Source organism: Haliaeetus leucocephalus, unplaced genomic scaffold (assembly GCF_000737465.1).
Source record: "Haliaeetus leucocephalus isolate CR32 unplaced genomic scaffold, Haliaeetus_leucocephalus-4.0 Scaffold149, whole genome shotgun sequence".
In the NCBI taxonomy this organism is placed as follows: domain Eukaryota; kingdom Metazoa; phylum Chordata; class Aves; order Accipitriformes; family Accipitridae; genus Haliaeetus; species Haliaeetus leucocephalus.
The window spans coordinates 931,645-950,002 of record NW_010972585.1 but is presented as its reverse complement, the minus strand read 5'-3'; the positions used below and the strand labels follow the sequence as shown (position 1 = coordinate 950,002).

The 18,358-nt window shown below is 36.8% G+C and overlaps 1 protein-coding gene across 1 annotated transcript in view; it reads right to left on the bottom strand.

Annotated features, from left to right (window-relative positions):
• Nucleotides 1–4,188: 4,188 nt before the first annotated feature.
• Nucleotides 4,189–18,358, bottom strand: part of SLC16A10 (solute carrier family 16 (aromatic amino acid transporter), member 10) — a 76,063-nt gene continuing 61,893 nt past the window's right edge. Inside the window, exons 6-8 of the mRNA XM_010561679.1 lie at nt 10,802–10,945; nt 8,059–8,287; nt 4,189–6,864 (exon numbers count right to left, since the gene is read on the bottom strand). Coding sequence (XP_010559981.1) covers nt 6,629–6,864; nt 8,059–8,287; nt 10,802–10,945 — 609 coding nt within the window. The 3' untranslated portion in view covers nt 4,189–6,628. The remainder of the gene's footprint in view (nt 6,865–8,058; nt 8,288–10,801; nt 10,946–18,358) is intronic.

The following is an 18,358-nucleotide window of genomic DNA, read 5'->3' as shown; positions in this document are numbered from 1 at the left end:
TTTTTTTGGACGTTTTGCAGCGACCGCCGCCTCGGGGCGGGTTCCGAAGGGTGGGAACGCTGGGGAGAGTAACAGCTGAGCTTGCACACTGCCGACAGCCTCTGCTCTCGTGATAGTGAGGAGCCTGTCAATTAAAAACCAGATTTGGTTTTCTGTTTCTGTTTGTGGGGTTTTTTGGGTTTTTTGTTTGTTTGTTTTAAATCCTGTGTTACCACATAACTCGAAGCTTACTGGGCCTTTCGGACAACTGAGCGTAAAAGGTCTTGGCTTCCTACATGGCCTGCGTCACATCACACTTACAGAGTTTGCCCAGACACAGAGAGGGGTGACCGGGAGGGTCTCCCCTTAACTCGTACCAAATCGCTCCCACGTCAATTTCTAGCCCTTGCCAAGAGCAGTTACAGGTTTTTCAAAATGTCTCATTAGCGCTGTTGGGCACAGAGGTGCTGCTCACTGTAAGAACGGCTTTAACTTCCATACCTGTCACTTTTAAGCCCCGCAATGGCAGTTCCAAGCTGAATTGTGTCTGTTTTCCAAGTTGCTCTGAACAGAAATACATGCTAAAATAAAACAGGCATTGCATGTAGATTACAGCAACCTAATCCTGTTTCTCCTAGCACTGGTTAGCATGTTGTAGGTACAGCTCCAGTTCAGGATAACCTGAGGGAATGGAGGCATGCATTAAAAAAATCTAGCTACAACAAATCACCATGCAAGATAACATTTAAATCTGACTGTTCAGATCTTTGCAAGGACTGCAAAGTCTTACTGTCAAACATCTGCAGAACACTGCTGAGCTTCTGGTCATAGGTCCATCGGCAGAAAGTATTCCAAATAAAATAATTTCAAGTATAAAATAACAGTATTTCTTTTCTGAAAATCATATACAAGTTAAACTGCATTTCCAGGTGTTAGTATTTTGCCTTGTTAATTAGCTCTCATGATAAATGCTGGTATAAAAATAGCTTCCTGAAAAATGTACAGAATTATTTGAAACATTCCATAGCCATCTTCTCATTTTTGTTTTACATACTTACAAAGAGGTTTTGTACCTTAAGCACGTACAAATGGCAACAGCACTCAGGCTCTCATCAAGGTTTCAGGCATCTTTTTCAAATTTTAATTTGAAATACAAGCAGTCTAGAGAATAACCCCAGGTGGAATGGGAGTATTTCCCCCTTATCATCAGATATGTTTGTTAAAGAAAATGAAATATTTTGCCCTACTACAAAGGAAAGGTGAATGAACTCCTGTGATTTACTGAAGCTATCAATGAGGAAACACTTCATACTGCCAAGGTAAGTCAAGGTGAAATTGGTAGTAGGCCAGTAAATGATCAAAGGTCCACTGAGTTATACTGGCAGTTCGGGGGGGGGGGGGCCAAAAACAAAAAACCAAAAAAAACCACCCACAAAATTCTTTAAAAACACCACTCAGTCTATTCTACTACAGTTTCCCTCCCTCCCTCAATTTTACTTCTGCCTTTTGTGAATGCAACTGTTCTGTTTGAAATTAAATGCCAGAATGGAAAATAGAGTAGATAAAATTTACAGAAGCATGTAACTCTGGAACTCAGTAGTTTAAGTTTGTAAACCATGGGTCTTAAAATGGATCGTCAGTGCAATCAGAATGAACTGGTTGCACCATATATTAATTTGGGGGCAAATGTAATGGGGACATTCCAATCAGAGCACAGTGGTAATAAAAACTGTAAAGACTTTTGTATAAAGTCTGCACATGAAATTCAGTAATTACCAGAATATAACATAAAATTACTTTTAAAAAATGACAAGTTTTATAGGAGAACAAGACTAAAAATGATGCATGCAGTAACAAATGGGGCACTTAAGAACTACCATCTTTATTCTGAATAATTTGAGACTGATCACAGTTACTTCAGCACCATGAAAAACATTAGACATTCATTTCTTACCCTTCTAACAACGCAGAACTTTAAAGAATGGGAGTTAAGGCTAGCAAAATGTATATCCTTTAATATCAAAACAACATACAAAAGATGATGTCTATAAAGATACTTAAACATGTCAGTGTTATCAATATTAGCACACATTTTAGTATAAAATCACTCTAATCTTAGCATATGCAGTTCTGAAACATTAAAAATGACACAATATACATAGGTAAGACTAAAAGGCATACTGAAAACATGACAGAAGTTTACACGACTAGAAACTCACTGGCTGTCTGGAACTGTAAGGGTGGTGTGCTTGTCAACAGTGAAACACACAAATGAAAACAATTACTTTTTCCTCAGCTGTCTCCCACATTCCAGTGCTACAGCTCCTGTAGTTAAATGCAGAATGTTTGTGTATGCCTTGCTCAAAACGCATTGTATTTATATACACATACATACACACACTCTTCATATCAGAGGGTCACTTCCAACAGGAGAGTGAAGATGCCTGGAAGTCAGCTTCCATAACATTCCAGCTCCCCAGAGGGGAACCTGGGCCCCAAGCAAGGCAGCACCTCTGCTCCCTGCTCAGAGAGGACGGATGAGCCCCGCTACGTGGGCTCCCATGCAGCAAGCAGCAAAGCAGGGCACTGCCCCATGTCAGCACTGTGCATGAAGAGCCAAAGGAGAAAAATGTCAGTTGTCTACCTCATCTGATCCTGAACATACCCTGAAGGATGGCCACAGAACGGCTATGTCATCTTTGAGTTCAGTGAACAATTTAGGAAGGTCCATTAATGGTCACTGAAAACAAAAACTCAGGAAAAAAAATTAAATGTTAATGCTGAACAGACAAAGATCTGGATGAAAGAAATTCTAACAAAGAGTATGTTAATTTGAAGTCTTGGTTTGAGACTTGTACAGGTCTTCTAACATGTAGCCAGAATAAATTCAACAATACTTTTTTTTATTAATTATACATTGTATATTGTTGCATAGCTTAGATGTAAATAAGAACCTGAAGGGTTTTCATTATTTAAGACTCTTTGCTGAACAACTATATTAAGATTTACAAGGATCTCATACCTACTGAGAAGAGGTAAGTGTCAGCCACACACAAAACCAGCTCCTTGCTCAAAATTAGTCCTGGTTTTCAAGATCTGGTGTATTCAATTACAGCATAAAGTAGGACTGGAAATTTCACACTACCATTTTAAGTGAACTTCTTTCTACCCAATTTCTTCTGAAGCTCACCCTGAGAACATTTAACAGAAAAAAGATGATTACTCTGTTTATAGGATGGGAGAACAAGGTCTATGAAAAGTACTCTATGAACTGTTCTGAAGAGAGGGATAAATCTGAATGATTTAAGGGTTTTCTTGAACTAAGCTAGTATTTTAATTTTAGAATCTATCCCCAACAAGATTAAATCTGGCATGAATTAGGTCATCAAAACATGAGTTCAGCAGGTTTCCCATGAACAGGTTTTCATAACAAAAATTAAATTTTGTTACGAAAATTTATTTACATTTACTCAGTCAAAATAAAAATTGACTATTCAGTGCTTTTCTCTCCTAGTTTTCAGGATAACAACTGTTTCTACATTATTCAATCATTTTTTTCATAAATGTACTAAATAGTTGCTACTTGTGTTGGGTTTTTTGTGTTTGGGGTTCGGTTGGGTTTTGCTTCGTTTTTTTAAAGGGAGACAGCTAAGCTTATTTTTAAAACCTCAGGGCATACAGAATCCACTATATCTAAGTAAGTTTCTCAATGGTTAGCCTCACAGCTAACAATCTGAACTTCACTTTTATTTAACCTACATCTTACCTAGCTTTACAACACAATCTTCTTATGCTTATGTCCAATAAAGAACATTTTCTATTGGACATTTTCCCCATAGATACAAGCTAACAGTAAAGATGCTAACAGAAATCTCATGCATTAATTTACTTTTTTTTACCTTTCCTGAAAAGTCATTTTTTTCTGAAGCCTTTCCAATTTTAGCATTGTTGTTAAACAAGCACAGGCTTCAGAAATAGATTCATTATTCCAACATCATCACACCAACATAGCTGTCTTACCCCTAAACTCTGTTTCCCTCGTCTGACATCTCATTCACTAGCTGGTTTTAACATAGTAATCACTCCTGAACAATTTTTCACTCATCATACCTTCTTTCTAAAGTCTCTGCATTTGGTTTTTGTTTTGGTTTGGGGTTTTTTTTGTGTGTTTTGGTTTTGTTGTTTGTTTGGTTTTTTTTTAACGTGTCCTTCATATTTGTGAGCATAATTTACATTTCTAGTTACTCAAATATGAGAGTTTGGATTTTTATGTACAGGTATGTTTTTAAAGGGTATGGCAATAACTAATCCATACTATTTCTGTATTATTTCTAAAACTTAACAACAATTACTTTATATTGTCTCCCAGATAATTTATATGGGTACAGAGCAGCAAATCAGGAAGATGCCACAACTACATCAAGATACCTGGTCACAATGATTTCAGATTGCATCAGTGCTAAAAAGCAGCCTTGGTTTTGGTTAAAAACTCAACACTAACACACATGAAATGTAAGTTCTGTGATGAATACTAATTTTTCATAACAAAGCCATAGGAAACAAGAGGCTTTTACTACACTTGCTCAGCACCTTTTGCATTGCCCAAATAGACGATAATAGAGTAACATGTTCTACAGAAATACTTCAGACAACAACAGCATAGGCTGTTAACATCATTTTTGTAGTGAAGGCAGCACTTCATAGTCAATTAACAATACTATGAATATTTCACAATCAAAGTTTTATAAGTACTTATGAGGTGCAGAAGCACAAGTCCCAGTGAACCTAAAGGGACCTCTGTTTTACAGATTGGTTTGGGGTTTTTTTCCCACCTCCAAGTCCCTCCCATGCACCTCTAACATTTTAAGATTCAATTCTTTTAAAACTCACTCACGTAAAGCAGGGATTGAAATTCTGCAATATGAAAAAGGTATGAGCTTTGGTCTCCAATAATTAGCATGCTTTGCATGATTATTTTTAAAGAACTTTTATAAGTTGCTAGATATAAACATTCTATGCAATAGTATTGCTAATATAATGTTTTATATCACAAACATACATGGGCTTTCTGAGCCATTTACTACAACTCTGGGAAAAAAATAATAAAAATAGAAAAGTTATGATTTTAAAACAGTATGCCTCCGTGGCTTATGTAAAGAAGAGGTATTGTTACTAATTAAGAAAATGCACTTAAATGTGCATTTTGTCTTCAGATCACATTTAGTTTACTCTTTGCTATGACACTTCTAAGCAAGAAAACAAAAATTGTTGTTATTGAGTGGACCTGAAAAAGAATGATTAAGTATTCCACTGCATTGCCGATCCATATCCACAAATGAACAATGTACTTGGAAGTGTTTTATGATAAACTGAAAAGCAGTGTTTTCATCTCAAAGTATTATGCTTTCAAATATTTTTCCAGAGAAAGAGGTTTTCAGAAATACCTGCTTGACAAACAGTGCATAACACCTAAGAATACATAAGTAATAGGGTCATATGTTTAGTATGTTAAGCAAGAAATAGGACATACAAAGACATTTCTTTATATTTGAATAAAATATGGAGCTATATCCTACACGCAATTGAACACAGCTATAAAGACCTATAATAAACCTGCATGTTCACTTAGTGCAAAAAAATCTTCAGTTGTTGTCATTTTAATAGCTTGTATATATTTCCACATTAAAAAAAAAAACAAACCAACTTATTGCACTTAGAATGTATCCTTTAAAGCTGTCTTGGTTTTAAGACTAAAAAAAGAACCTAACAAGTACAACAGAATAATTTGAAATTTAGTCTAATTCACAACACTGCTCCAAAGTATTGCTGTCAGTACAATTTCAAAACTACCAGCTATTCCAAGGATTAGCTGGAAAAAAAAAAATGTACACATATATATTAATAGTATTGCCTTCACCAAATAAAAAAAAAAAATCTATCATTCAGCAGCTTTACTTCTGAATGTGTTTGTACTCGGAGCTTAGTTTGCACATATTCAAAACCTGTGCCCATCAAAAATTTCATCCTTAATGTTCTTTGTTTGGGCTACTGTGAAAAGGTGAATGCAAAAACAGGTGAGTGTTTAAGCAAACTGAGCTGGCTGGGGTATTTAGAGAAAATAAAACAGAAGTTTAATAATTTAGCTTTCTAACGCAAAATGATTTCAGCAAGAGTTAAAGCAATCAAAAAGATGCCTATTCTTGTTCATGATATAGAATTGTAAGACTGTAAAACAGCATGAGAAACTTCAAAAGAAATCAGTCATAAGAGCTACTACATTTTCAAGTATAAACACCCACGGTGAGCCTGCATTGAAAGGACCATAAAAGTTATTGAAGAATCCTGGGTCAGTGAACCAGAAATAGCTTTCACCACTCCAGAAACAGGTTCTGATGAGTTAGAAAAATATTCTCTTCACACACAGAATCACTACACACGTACACACTAATGCTACAAAACTTCAAATACCTTGAAAATGTGGTTCGAAATCAAACTCAACGACTCATCAAAAGTTCAATGGTATAAAAGATTCTTATAGCAGTTTTGCAATTTGAGCAATAGTTCAAGACTTCTTTAGTATCTTATAGTCCAAAAAGTACAAATCTAGCTTCGGTAGAAGAACATCAGGCTGGTACAGGAAAAGAAAGCATCAAAAACCAGATTCCATTTCTTTGACTGGCTTTTCTGTAGTGTCTGACACCAAAGTGGTTTCGTTTTCCAGCATTTTCTCAGTAGTTTCTCCATCAACAGGTTTTGCTCTTTCTTTTAATTTCTGCCGTTCATGAACCCAGGGGATCAAACATAATACAGCCCCGCCAATCAGGGGAGGGACCCCAGCCAGGTAGAATGCTATATCATAGGTGCCGAGGCGATCATGCAACAAACCTGGAAAACAAAGTTACCACAGATAAATAATGGGGCCTTGAGAATCTACAAAAGACATGTCTTTTCTCTGGATTCAGAAACCTGAGAGCTGGCACAGATGATTATAACCACTAATCTGACTACCGGATGGCCAAACATAGGTATATGTAGGTAGAAAGGTATTCCAGAGTTGATTTAAAGACTCCAAGCCAACAAAGAACTCAGCAAGTCACCACTCGACTGCTTAGTTACCACCCATCATTAAAAACACATACCATATTTCCTATTTGAAAGTTGCTTATTTTAGCTTCTCTAGCACTTGAATCTTGCAATGAGTTGGAGAAATTCTCCCTCTTTTGGTAACACTTGCCTTTGATCAAGGTGCCTCAATCTTATTCTAGATATACTGCATATATTGCATTCCTGGTAGCCTCTTATTAAAAAGTGTGTTTTCCAACAATTCACTCTAATTGCTCCCTCAAAAAATCCTCCCATTAATCAAATTCTATTTAAGTATTAATAGCTGTGATAATGTATCCAGATCAGGAAGCACTTAGTCTATGCTGTTCTAGCTTTAAAATGTTGTTCTTTATAATGCTGCATAGTTCAGTTACGTCTTACTAAGTATCTTTCAGTAGCACTCACAAGACCTTAGGGTAAATTATGATTAAAACCATCAGTGGTAAGAATTATAGCTTAAGCTATTTCCACCTCCCAAATAACTTCCAGTTTTCATCTTCAAAACCTGTACTTTGTCAGTGTCCCACTAGAGAATGAAAAAAGCCAGTGTTCCTACTTATAAGAAGCAATTAAAGTGACTGGAGCTTTTAACCTCACAATTGTTTTTGCATGAGCAAATTTGAGTCCAATTAATTTTCAGATTCTAATGTGGAGTCCTTCTGTAACAAAATCAACATAAAGGCTGTCACCTCAACAGTATGGAAAATGTCAGGTCCTCAATCCAACTGGAATTCTATCTGTCTTTTGAGGAATGTTTTAGATCTGCACAGCTTAAAAAAAGGCTGAAGCAAACTTTAAAGAGTACAGTAAATTAACAACTCACGAGCAGGAGTTAAATTCACCATATATTCTGGAGTCAGTACCAAGAAAATTCCAAGTAAGTGCACTGCATACGATGTAGGAATGGAAAATATGGCCAAAAAGCCATGCAACCATAGAAACATACTCACTGCTACAGACCATATCTATACTTACCTGCAATGGGTGGACCAACTGTCATCGGTATTGACATGAATCCTAATAGAAATCCTATGGCCTGGGAGACATCCTGAGCCCCAACAAGCTCAAAGGCAATAGGAGCCATAATGCAAATGAAGCACCCATCAAACAGGCCCATGAAGAGACAGACAGCAATGAGACCTCCAAAGACGTTGCACAGTGGAATCATCATAGACATCAGGCCAATAAAGAAGAATGAGACCACCTAAACATGACCAAGGAAAAAAATATAAAAACATGTTGCATCAAATCAGCAAAGATTAAGGGAACAGATGAGCTTTCTTGCATTTGTAGTGAATTAAACTGTCTACCTGTATTTACTTTAAAATAAATATAAGCAGTCTCCATGGATTACTACCATCAGAAGTTACATACCAAGATAAAAGAAACAAATATAACTATCATGACATGCCATCAAAGAAATTCCACTACCCATTTCACAAGTTTTCAAAATGCACTTGTAATCGACTATCCTGCACTAATTATGTAAGGCCATTTCTCATGCACCAACATTTTTTGAAAAGTTACTCTCTGCTCTTTTCACAAATGAAAGCCACAAAAATAGCAAAAGTTTAATATAGCTAAACCACTATAATTAGACTCCTCACTGTTGTAATTTAAGTAAAAATATCAGTATTATGAGTGACTACTTCTGGGTGCTTATATTCCACAGAGGTAGTATTTTAAAGTCTCATTTCAATTTTTCCACATGACGGTATCTTGCTGTATTCCTGTAGCCATGCATACTTACAAAGATTTTGTATTATAATTTAATCTAAGATTATTATTTGTTTGTTGTAAATTAAAGGAATAAAACTGTCTTTCAGCAAAATGAAGCAGAATTAAAAAGAAAATGCACCATTCACATGTTGGCATAGGAAACCAATTTCCCACCTAACTGCACAAACACATTTTCCAAACATTACACATTGGTCACTTGTAGACCATTAAAGAAAAACAAGGTCACTTAAAAACTACTAGACATCACAATTTTTTGACAGATAAGTGACACTAAATAAATTACTTCATTAGGAAAAGTTTTTAAGCAGACAGCTATATGAAACTTAACTTTCAAGACAGCATAACAATTTTTTGGGGTAAGGTACTTTATTTGGCATACTAAAGAAAAACTGTTGTGAAGCATCTGAAGCATGGTACAGAAATAGAAACACTGAAGAACTGGGCTTCTTATAGGAACTTAAGGACAGAGATGAAGAAATTCTCAGTTCTGTGTATTCTGATACAGAAAATACAAATATTATTTGAGATGAGTTTATATCTAAGTAGTAATGTGGTTATCTGTAGACAAACTCTAAACAAGATATTGTTGACCAGATTCTTTGTTTTATCACATTATGGTAAAAGCAGCACTAAAACCAGAATCGCTAAACTTTGTATCCAGAAGAGACAGAATTTATAAAGCAAAATCCAGCAAAACAGGTCCCTAACAAAGAATGCAGAAACAGAAGATGAAGGTTGAACTTGCTGGGTAGAACTCTTGTAAGTTGTTCAATTATAAGACAGTAAAGTTCTAAGACAAAAGAGGTTTCATTTGCATTAGTCAAAATTAATTCTTAAATAGTTTTTGCATGAGATAGGATGATAGTATGAACTGTTGGTCAAGGCAGAATAATACTTGAGGTGAACATTCACCTTCCCTCAAAAACGCTGATTTGAAACAGGAGAGCTGGAGGTGCTGGGGCATGACTTAGCAAAAGTTAACATGTTCTTCCTGCTTAAAACTAGGTGAAACCAACAGTACTCAGAAGCACCTAGTTCATGCCCTAAACAAAAGTCCATAGTTCTCAGTTCTAGTTATTCAAGGAAAAGAATTAAAAAGCTTGTAGTTTTATTGCAAGTTTGGTATTTGCGCTTTAGAAATCAGGTAACATCTCAATGCTGCCTTTTTATTTTTTATCTTGATGTTTCCTGAAAGTGTAACAATAGGTATTAAATCAATGCAAATGAATGAGATACAGTCCCAGTCTCTATCATCAGGGAATCTAATTTTATCTAACTATGGCAGCAAATACTCCATCTTCAGAAAGGTGGTTCTTTCATAAGAATTTTTGTTTTCAATAATGTAGTACAGATAACAGCCATTAGATGTCTCCCTTGTTATTCATTTTAAAACAACAAAACAGGAACACCCAGTGGTTGATAACATCCAAGTTACTAACTAAAGCTTTTCCAAAAATCTACACTAACACTGCTACTTTCTCAAAAAAATATCGTTTATAAGTGCAGAGGGGAAAAAAAAGTGTATACCCTCCTTCATCCCCAAGCTTCAGCATTTCTGGAGGCTGTGACTCTTTCTGCAAGTAACCCCCTCCATTCAGCAGTATCTCAACTAAGCACCTCTTATATTGCCATAGCTTTACCCTTGTGCACTATGCACAGAACATACTTAACACCAAATTATCACCTATCAAAGATAAAGATATTCAAAATCCTTAACAGAAGAACATAGGGAAACAAAGTAATATTTTTGCAACCATTATGAAATCATGGGATAAAACAGGGAAAGCAGAATCTAGAGAATCCCCAAAGGTTCTCTCACTCACATGCTAATGATTAATAATTTATTTCTTTCCCAGCTGAAAACACCCAGCAAGTAGTAGACATGTTTCCTTAGCATTAAAAAGAGAAAAAAGCGCACCTACAACTAGAGCCTTCAGAATATTGTTTGATATTCCTTCAGAACAGCATGCAGACATACCTGTAAATAAACTTTTTTTGCACCAGGAATATAATCTGCAACTCTGCCAAAGATCAATCTGCCAACTCCTGAAGTAATGCCCAGACACAGCAGAAGCACCACTTCTGGCACGCTGTCACCAAATCTGTCTTTTACATGCTTCATCTGTTTAAAAAGAAGGTTGAGAAAATAAACTGGCTTTAGAATTAGAAGGAAGATAAACCTTAGAAAACTTGAGTTAAGTACGAGTAATCTGTGAATCTCAGACTTACAAATATGGCTACAAATGGTCAACTAACTTACTCTGCTTCTACAGATTTTAAAATAAGTTTCACACTGGCTTAACAGTATTAAGTGCAATACAATAAAAACAATCTGAAATGTGTTGTTGCTTTATTCACAATTAAGGAACTTAATTCAAGAAAACAGCAAGACTGCGTTTAACACCAAGAAAATTGAACGGAAACTAGAAGTGTTCTCCACAACCACGTCTAATTTACTAGTCATAGATTTAACATAACGCAGAATCCACAAGGACTGTCTAGAATGGGTTGCTTCACTGGCTGGGGCATGCTCTCAGGTCTGAAGGTACTGAATGATTAATGAGTATCACCGCAGTACTGTTCTGTGCATTAAGACAGAGATACATGCTACCAAACTTGCAACGGAGCTCCAGGCAGGAGCAAGAAGCAGAGGGTTGGAGGCCAGACAGTGCAAGTAGGAAGGGCCCTCCAGACTGCCTCATCCCAACATCCATGACATCCAGGGGCAAGGACGAAGAGGAGCAGGAACCACCTCCAGTGCCAAACACAACAGCAAGCACTTCCAGGAGAGGGTGCAGCTACATCAGCAATGACTAGGGCAGACTGGAAGAATGATTTGTCAGCCACTTCAGCCTAAAGAACTGAAGCAACTGACTGACAGTAGACTATCAACTACAATGTGATGAACTACCAGTGTCAGTAATTCTATCCTTTCAAGTCATGTTAAAAAAAAAAAAAAACAAAAAAACACACACACACAAGACTGGCTTGATGGATTTGGATTTTTTTTTAATATTTTTTCTGGTTCCACACCAGTTTTTGTTGGTTTGTGTTTGGTTTTTGGTTTGGGTTTGGAGGTTTTTGTTTTGTTGTTTTGGTTTTTTGGGTTTTTTTTGTTTTGTTTTGTTTTTTTTAAATCAACCATGAAGACTAGAAATTACCCGTAAGAAATACTTTTTGCACAATCACTTTTTGAAACATGCTTGACAATACCAAATATGCCAAAGCGGGCATTAGAAGATGTAAAAGTAATTTGCATAGTCCTGTGATCTCTGTGCTTATTACTATTTCTGAACAAGAAACTGTAAAGACTCAGAGGTATGAAGAAGCAACCAGAATAAACTGATTTTAAGTAAAGACGTAGTAAAAACATTTGAGAGACAAGGTGACCACAGGCTGACAGACCTGTATGGCAAAAGCTGCACACCGATTTTTATTACTAATTCTGATTATGTGATACCACTTCAAACTAGAGAACCCTTGATTTCCTATCTATAAAATGGAAAAGTTCAGTTTTAGTAAATACTTTGAGAGCAAAATAGTCCAGATACTTTCCTGGCCAGAGTGTTAGTACACAAGCAGAGCCTTTTTTGACCCGAACATAAACAGGATTTGCGAAGCGATGGTGATTTTCTTAAGTAAAAAAATCAGTTGGGTTTTATTTACATGTCACAGAAAGTCTATTAAATCTAATATTAATTTGTCCAATATAATTGATTTGGTCAGAAAGGAAATAAAAAGAAGGGTTAGTGGTTTTGTTTTTAAAGATTAACTTCTAACTTCAATTGAAGACAGAAGCTTGCTTTTTCTATGTTTTAGTTTATTTTTTTTTCTTTGCTTTAAGACACATTTGGGAACAGAATCTGAAGTTTTTCATCTGGAATGATATTTAAACATAAAAGATAAGTTGTTCTATTTATTCCCTTTCTGTCAAAGGTGAGAAGGTGAAAAGCTGACAGTTTTCCTACACCCACCTTTATGTGTCTGTCAACACCTGCTATCCCAGCCCATGAGAGAAGCCAAGGTGTTTTCTGCTATTCTTGTCACCTGTTCCATGTTTCTGCAGCCTCTACCTTGTTTAATTAACAGACCTGATTCATCCACTCACCAGAGGCTTTCAAAGAGGTAAGATAAAGCTCTACATCTAGATAACTACTAACCCTGCATCTGCAGCTGACTAACTGAATTTCTCAAAGCAGCACCCTGAGGGCAAAATGCTGTCCTCTTAGATCAATGGGGGAAAACACTGGATTCAATCAACTCCTTAAGTAGGAAAATAACCACTACTCATCTCAATCTTCAAATATCTAAATTAGTATTTATTTTTTTAAGTTTCACTCCTCTTAAGCATACCATAACCTTAAAGAGAGCTACCAAGTAGATGTAAGGAGAAACTTTTTTCCATAGGAGGGCAGTAGGCAGTGGCACAGGCTGCCCAGAGAGCTCCTTCAGTCTCCTTCCTTGGAGGTTTTCCATACCCAAGTGCACAAAGCCCTGAGCAACCTGGTCTGATCCCAGAGCTGACCCTCTGATCCTTAACAGCATATTCAATCTTCAATGATACAGTCACTAAGTAAGCTGTAACTAACAGCAGTATTATTAATTGAATATCTGAAAATACAGTGATTCAGGATTAATTCAGTACTCTAAGTGCTAACTCATTATGGACTTAGAGACATTTCTTGTAACTATAGGTTAAATGTATTTATGATGAAGTAGCTCAAACAAGATTTCCACAGATCTTTAGCTGATAGAACTACTCAAAAATCCCATGATGGGCAATTACTTGTGAACCTTCACAGGCAGCATCTCATGCATTAACACTCTTGTCACCACAGAACTATACAGGCTGTAATTGTATGACTCTTTAGGCATTAACTACAGCAGTCAAATGGGGACCCAGGCACACAGACACATCAAAGGCCAAAGCATTTCCCTGTGGGTTTTGCCTGTTCTCAGTAATGTAGCTAACTCTTCAGTCAGAGCTGTGTGCATGCTGAATTGCAGGTCTGATTTTTCCAGATGTAGAAAAGGCCTGTAATTTTCCCTGAGCCAACTAGTACAAGGTTTTCCAGACTAGCACAGCTTCTTTACTATTTTAAAATCAGTTATCTTTGTAAAATCCAATTTTCCAGATCAAGACATAGAGAGTGGACAATATAACTGAATGCATCCCTGGCACCAGCATTCTACCTTATACCCTTGCTCTGTATTATCAGAGTAATGCATACAAACTCAGTTCTTACTGTCCAAATTCTCATTACTATTAAGACTAGAAGAAAGATTAGCCACTTGGTAGCGGCTGGAATGCTTTCAGATATACTGTCTTGGCTAACCTCTCTCCATCCAACCAAGACCCCGATTTTGCCAAGATCTTCCATTCAACACACACACATTTCAACTATATTCATGCACCAAATCAAAGATAGAGCAAACTGAGTGTAGCTCTAGTTTCTTTTTCCAAATACAAAGAACCTGAACAAAGTGATAATGAACTAGTAAGAAACAATTCTTTCTGTCAACTGCTTTCTTCCTGTGTATATTCCATTTTGGGAATTCCCAATCAAGTAAGGCTTTAGTAGGCTAAATGCAATGCAATCTCTTTCTCACTGACAAAGATGGCCAACAGCAATATATAACCTAGAAAAGTTTGAGCACATAAAACCCACCGTTTTCTTCAAGCCCTGATGTCTGACACTGTCCTGGTTTCAGCTGGGTTAGAGTGAATTTTCTTTCTAGTAGCTGGTATAGTGCTATGTTTTGGATTTAGTAGGAGAAGAATGTTGATAACACACTGATGTTTTCAGTTAGTCTAAACACTACTTAGCAACAAGTCAAGGATTTTTCAGCTTCTCATGCCCAGCCAAACAGAAGGCTGGAGGGGCACAAGCAGTTGGGAGGGGACACAGCCAGGACAAACTGGCAAAAGGGGTATTCCATATCATGTGACATCAAGCCCAGCGTGTAAATTGGGGGGGGCGGGGGGCCTGGCCAGGACAGGTGGATCACTGATCAGGAACTAACTGGGCATCAGTCAGCAAGTGGTGAGCAACTGCATTGTGCATCACTTGTTTTGTATATTCCAATCCTTTTATTATTGTCATTATTATCAGTTAGTTTCTTCCTTTGTCCTATTAAACTGTTCTTATCTTAACCCAGGAATTTTACTTTCTTTTTTTCTGATTCTCTCCCCCATCCCACTGGGTGGGGGGAAAGTGAGTGAGTTGCTGGCTAGGGTTAAACTACACGTTCATTCAGAACCAGTGTAAGGATAAAAGGAAACGTTTACAGAGTACTGCTGGTGCTGTCTGTAAATTGGAGATACTACTCCTAACTGCTCCAAACTAACAGTTTCCTGAAAGAGCTGAGGGGGGTTCTTTTGGTTTTGATTCTTCTTTCCCAAACAGGAGCCTACACAAACTTTTCACTCTTCATGCTTTCCAGAAATGTACAAGTTGTGTAGAAATCCAGGCAAAACTGTGATTCCTTGGAATGCAAAGTGGTGAGCCATGCCTGTAAGTAACAAAGATGAAGCTTTGCCTGAGGTGTCAGATAAGTCTAAAACATAATCTTACAGGCAAAAACTGTGATCAGAGATGGAATCTATCACAGTGCTTATGGTATGGAATCTGCCTTGAGGTATAAGCACGTGTAATATCCAGAACTGTTTTAATAATGCTGTTTTTTCAGTACTTAATTGGCCCTCTTATCCATGCAATAATTTTAAATCCAGGCACCCAAAATAATTCTAGACTTGTATAACATACAAGACTTAGCCATCAATCTAGGCACGGCAATACCTCCATAATCTATTGATTTGATTATTACTACCATGGCCTTCAAAAACCCATTCAGTATTATTAGAAGACATGATGGCCTTGTCATTCCATCACTCAATATATATTTTTTTTTCCCCAAGCTGCAAGTGCAAAAAGGCAAAAAACAAAAATAAACTAAGCGCATGTCCAAGTAAGGGTATTAGCAATTGACAGGACGCAAATGGAGTGGGTATATGTAGTAAAATTATACGGATGCTCATCTTCAAGACTACAGTTAGATCCTCCAAATTTCAGAAAACTAAAAGCTTATGTTTATTCCACACACATCTCCTGAGAAAAGGACAGCCTTACTGATGATGCACAATCTTTCTGTGCTGTTAGTGCCATCACACAGCAGCCCTACTTCAATGAACAAGTCAACCACATGCCTGACTGAGCAAGCAGATTCCTTCAAAGGCCTAGAGAAAAATGCTAACTGGTGCCTTGATAAAGATATATAAAGAATTTTGCAGTGAACTGTCCTGGAAGATTGAAAGTGTCAGGATATGCCAAAAAACAAAGCATAAACTAACTCTGGACAAGTCGCTGTTTATTCTCTAGGACTCACCAGAAAAAAAAGGGGGCCGGGGTGGACAGGTGGACACACATGACACGACACTACAAAATCAGAGAAAGAAACTTGGTTGCCAGAGAACTATATGATACTAGGCACAAGGGAAATAATTTAATGCAAATACATTTCTGGTCCAGACTCCATCAAAGAAACTTTCACTGATGAGCCAAAAACTAGCAAATGAACCAGCAACTCCTGACTCCTGAACATCTACTGAAACAATGATCTTCATGTTAAGGGACATGAAATAGCATTACTAATACCTAATGCAATCCATTTTTAAGGAAGTGCCATTGTCCTAAGATGGCTACAGCAGCATTTTTTAGAAATTAAGTGCCTTCACATGACAAAAATATGCATATATACATTGTCAAGATAATTCCTGTTTACATACCTGCCACCAACAGTGATAATACCTCTATCTCTGATCAATTTAATCTACATAATGAACAAGGAGAAAAATTAAAGAAACAAGGTGATTATTACATGACAATCCAGAAATTTTCTATTATTCAACTAAGTAAAGCAGATTAAACAGAATAATCCATATATCATGAAGATTCAGAACAAGTATAATCTGAATTTCTTAAGTAAAACTGAACATAAGTTTTAACAGTTAACCTGTTAAATGTATCTAACATTAAAAAAGGTTAAGAATTCAGATTAGATTAAGAAACACTCAGGTTGACAGTTACATAGCTAAAATTGTTTGGTTTTTCCCAAAAAATACCTAGTCCTGAAGAAATTTGCCCTAAATAATAAAAAAAAATAAATCTCAGAGCTATTATCTTTAAGAGCATGTGAAGGATGAGCATGATTCCAGAGATCAAAATAGGCAACCAATAGCATAAAACTTCCACTGGAGAAACCAAGACAATGTTTAACCAATAAACAGTTTTTCTGCTTAAAGTCACAAATGCTAATCATTTTTAAAGCAATTAAACTAGTTGTCAGGTCTTCAGAGGGTGAATGCCAATTGGTAAGCCTGAAAGATATTCAGAGACTAGTGCAAGAAAGCATGCTGGGGACTGAGAAAAGCCTGAAGCGTGGGGGACAACCCCTACACCGCAGCACAAGACAGTCCATGACTTCTGCTCTTTCTCTCTTCCATTCCATGTCATCTCTCAGGATATTTTCAGGTCCTATGCTCCACTAGTAGCTCCTGGAGGTGCCAACAGAGACTGGATCCCACTGGAGCCACAAGAGACAGCATAAAGAAATGGGCACAAGGATACTGGTGGATTGGTGTGCCTTGGGCAGCAGCAGCAAGACAAATAAGGCACACCTGTATCTGGGGAAGCTCACAGTGACTGAGAACAAGGATGAGGAATAAAGCCAGGGATATGTAAGAAATGAAGTGTTACATACACGAGGGCTGAGAGTTAAACTGTTAAATAACTTACCCTTTTTAAGCATTTTTTAAATTTATTCCCATTTGTGACTACAATCCACAACTTAGTCTCAGTTCTGTCTGTTCCTTGTGACCCTGAAGCCATGTTTCCTGGGCCTATCTTACTCAAAACTCAACTAGCCACTATGTCCAAAATTGGCTACTATCAGCAAGTCCTAGAGAGTTACAGGTCAATCACATTAACTTGAATTTCCAGAACAGCAGCAGAAAAGAAAACAAAACCAGAACTATTCATAAACATCTAACAGGTAACATCATAAGCTAAGTAAGGATCAACATAAATTTGTGTGAAAACAAATAATTTCTCTCTATTACATGGTGGGTAGCAAACTTTGACAACAGAGGGAAGGACAGATGTAACAAATCCTGACCTTGGCCAGCGTTTTGAAATTCTCTGAAACAATTCTCATAAGCCAGTTTGGAATACCTGACTTAAATGGAACAACTGTAAAGATGGATGTTCAAATGTTTGGAAAAGCTATTTTTAATTAGTGATCCACTGCAGAATTGAATATGCCAAAGAAGACTCCATAAAAACCCACCCAAATCTACCAATATTTAAGATTTTCATTAATGATATGGACAGTGAAATAGAGACTATACTTATTCAATTTACAAATTACATCAAATGATGAGTATTGCAGGCACTGTAAAGAAAAAGACTGGAATTCAAAATGATCTGGGCAACCTGGCATCTCAGTTAATAGTGTGAAATAAATATGATTAGTTTCC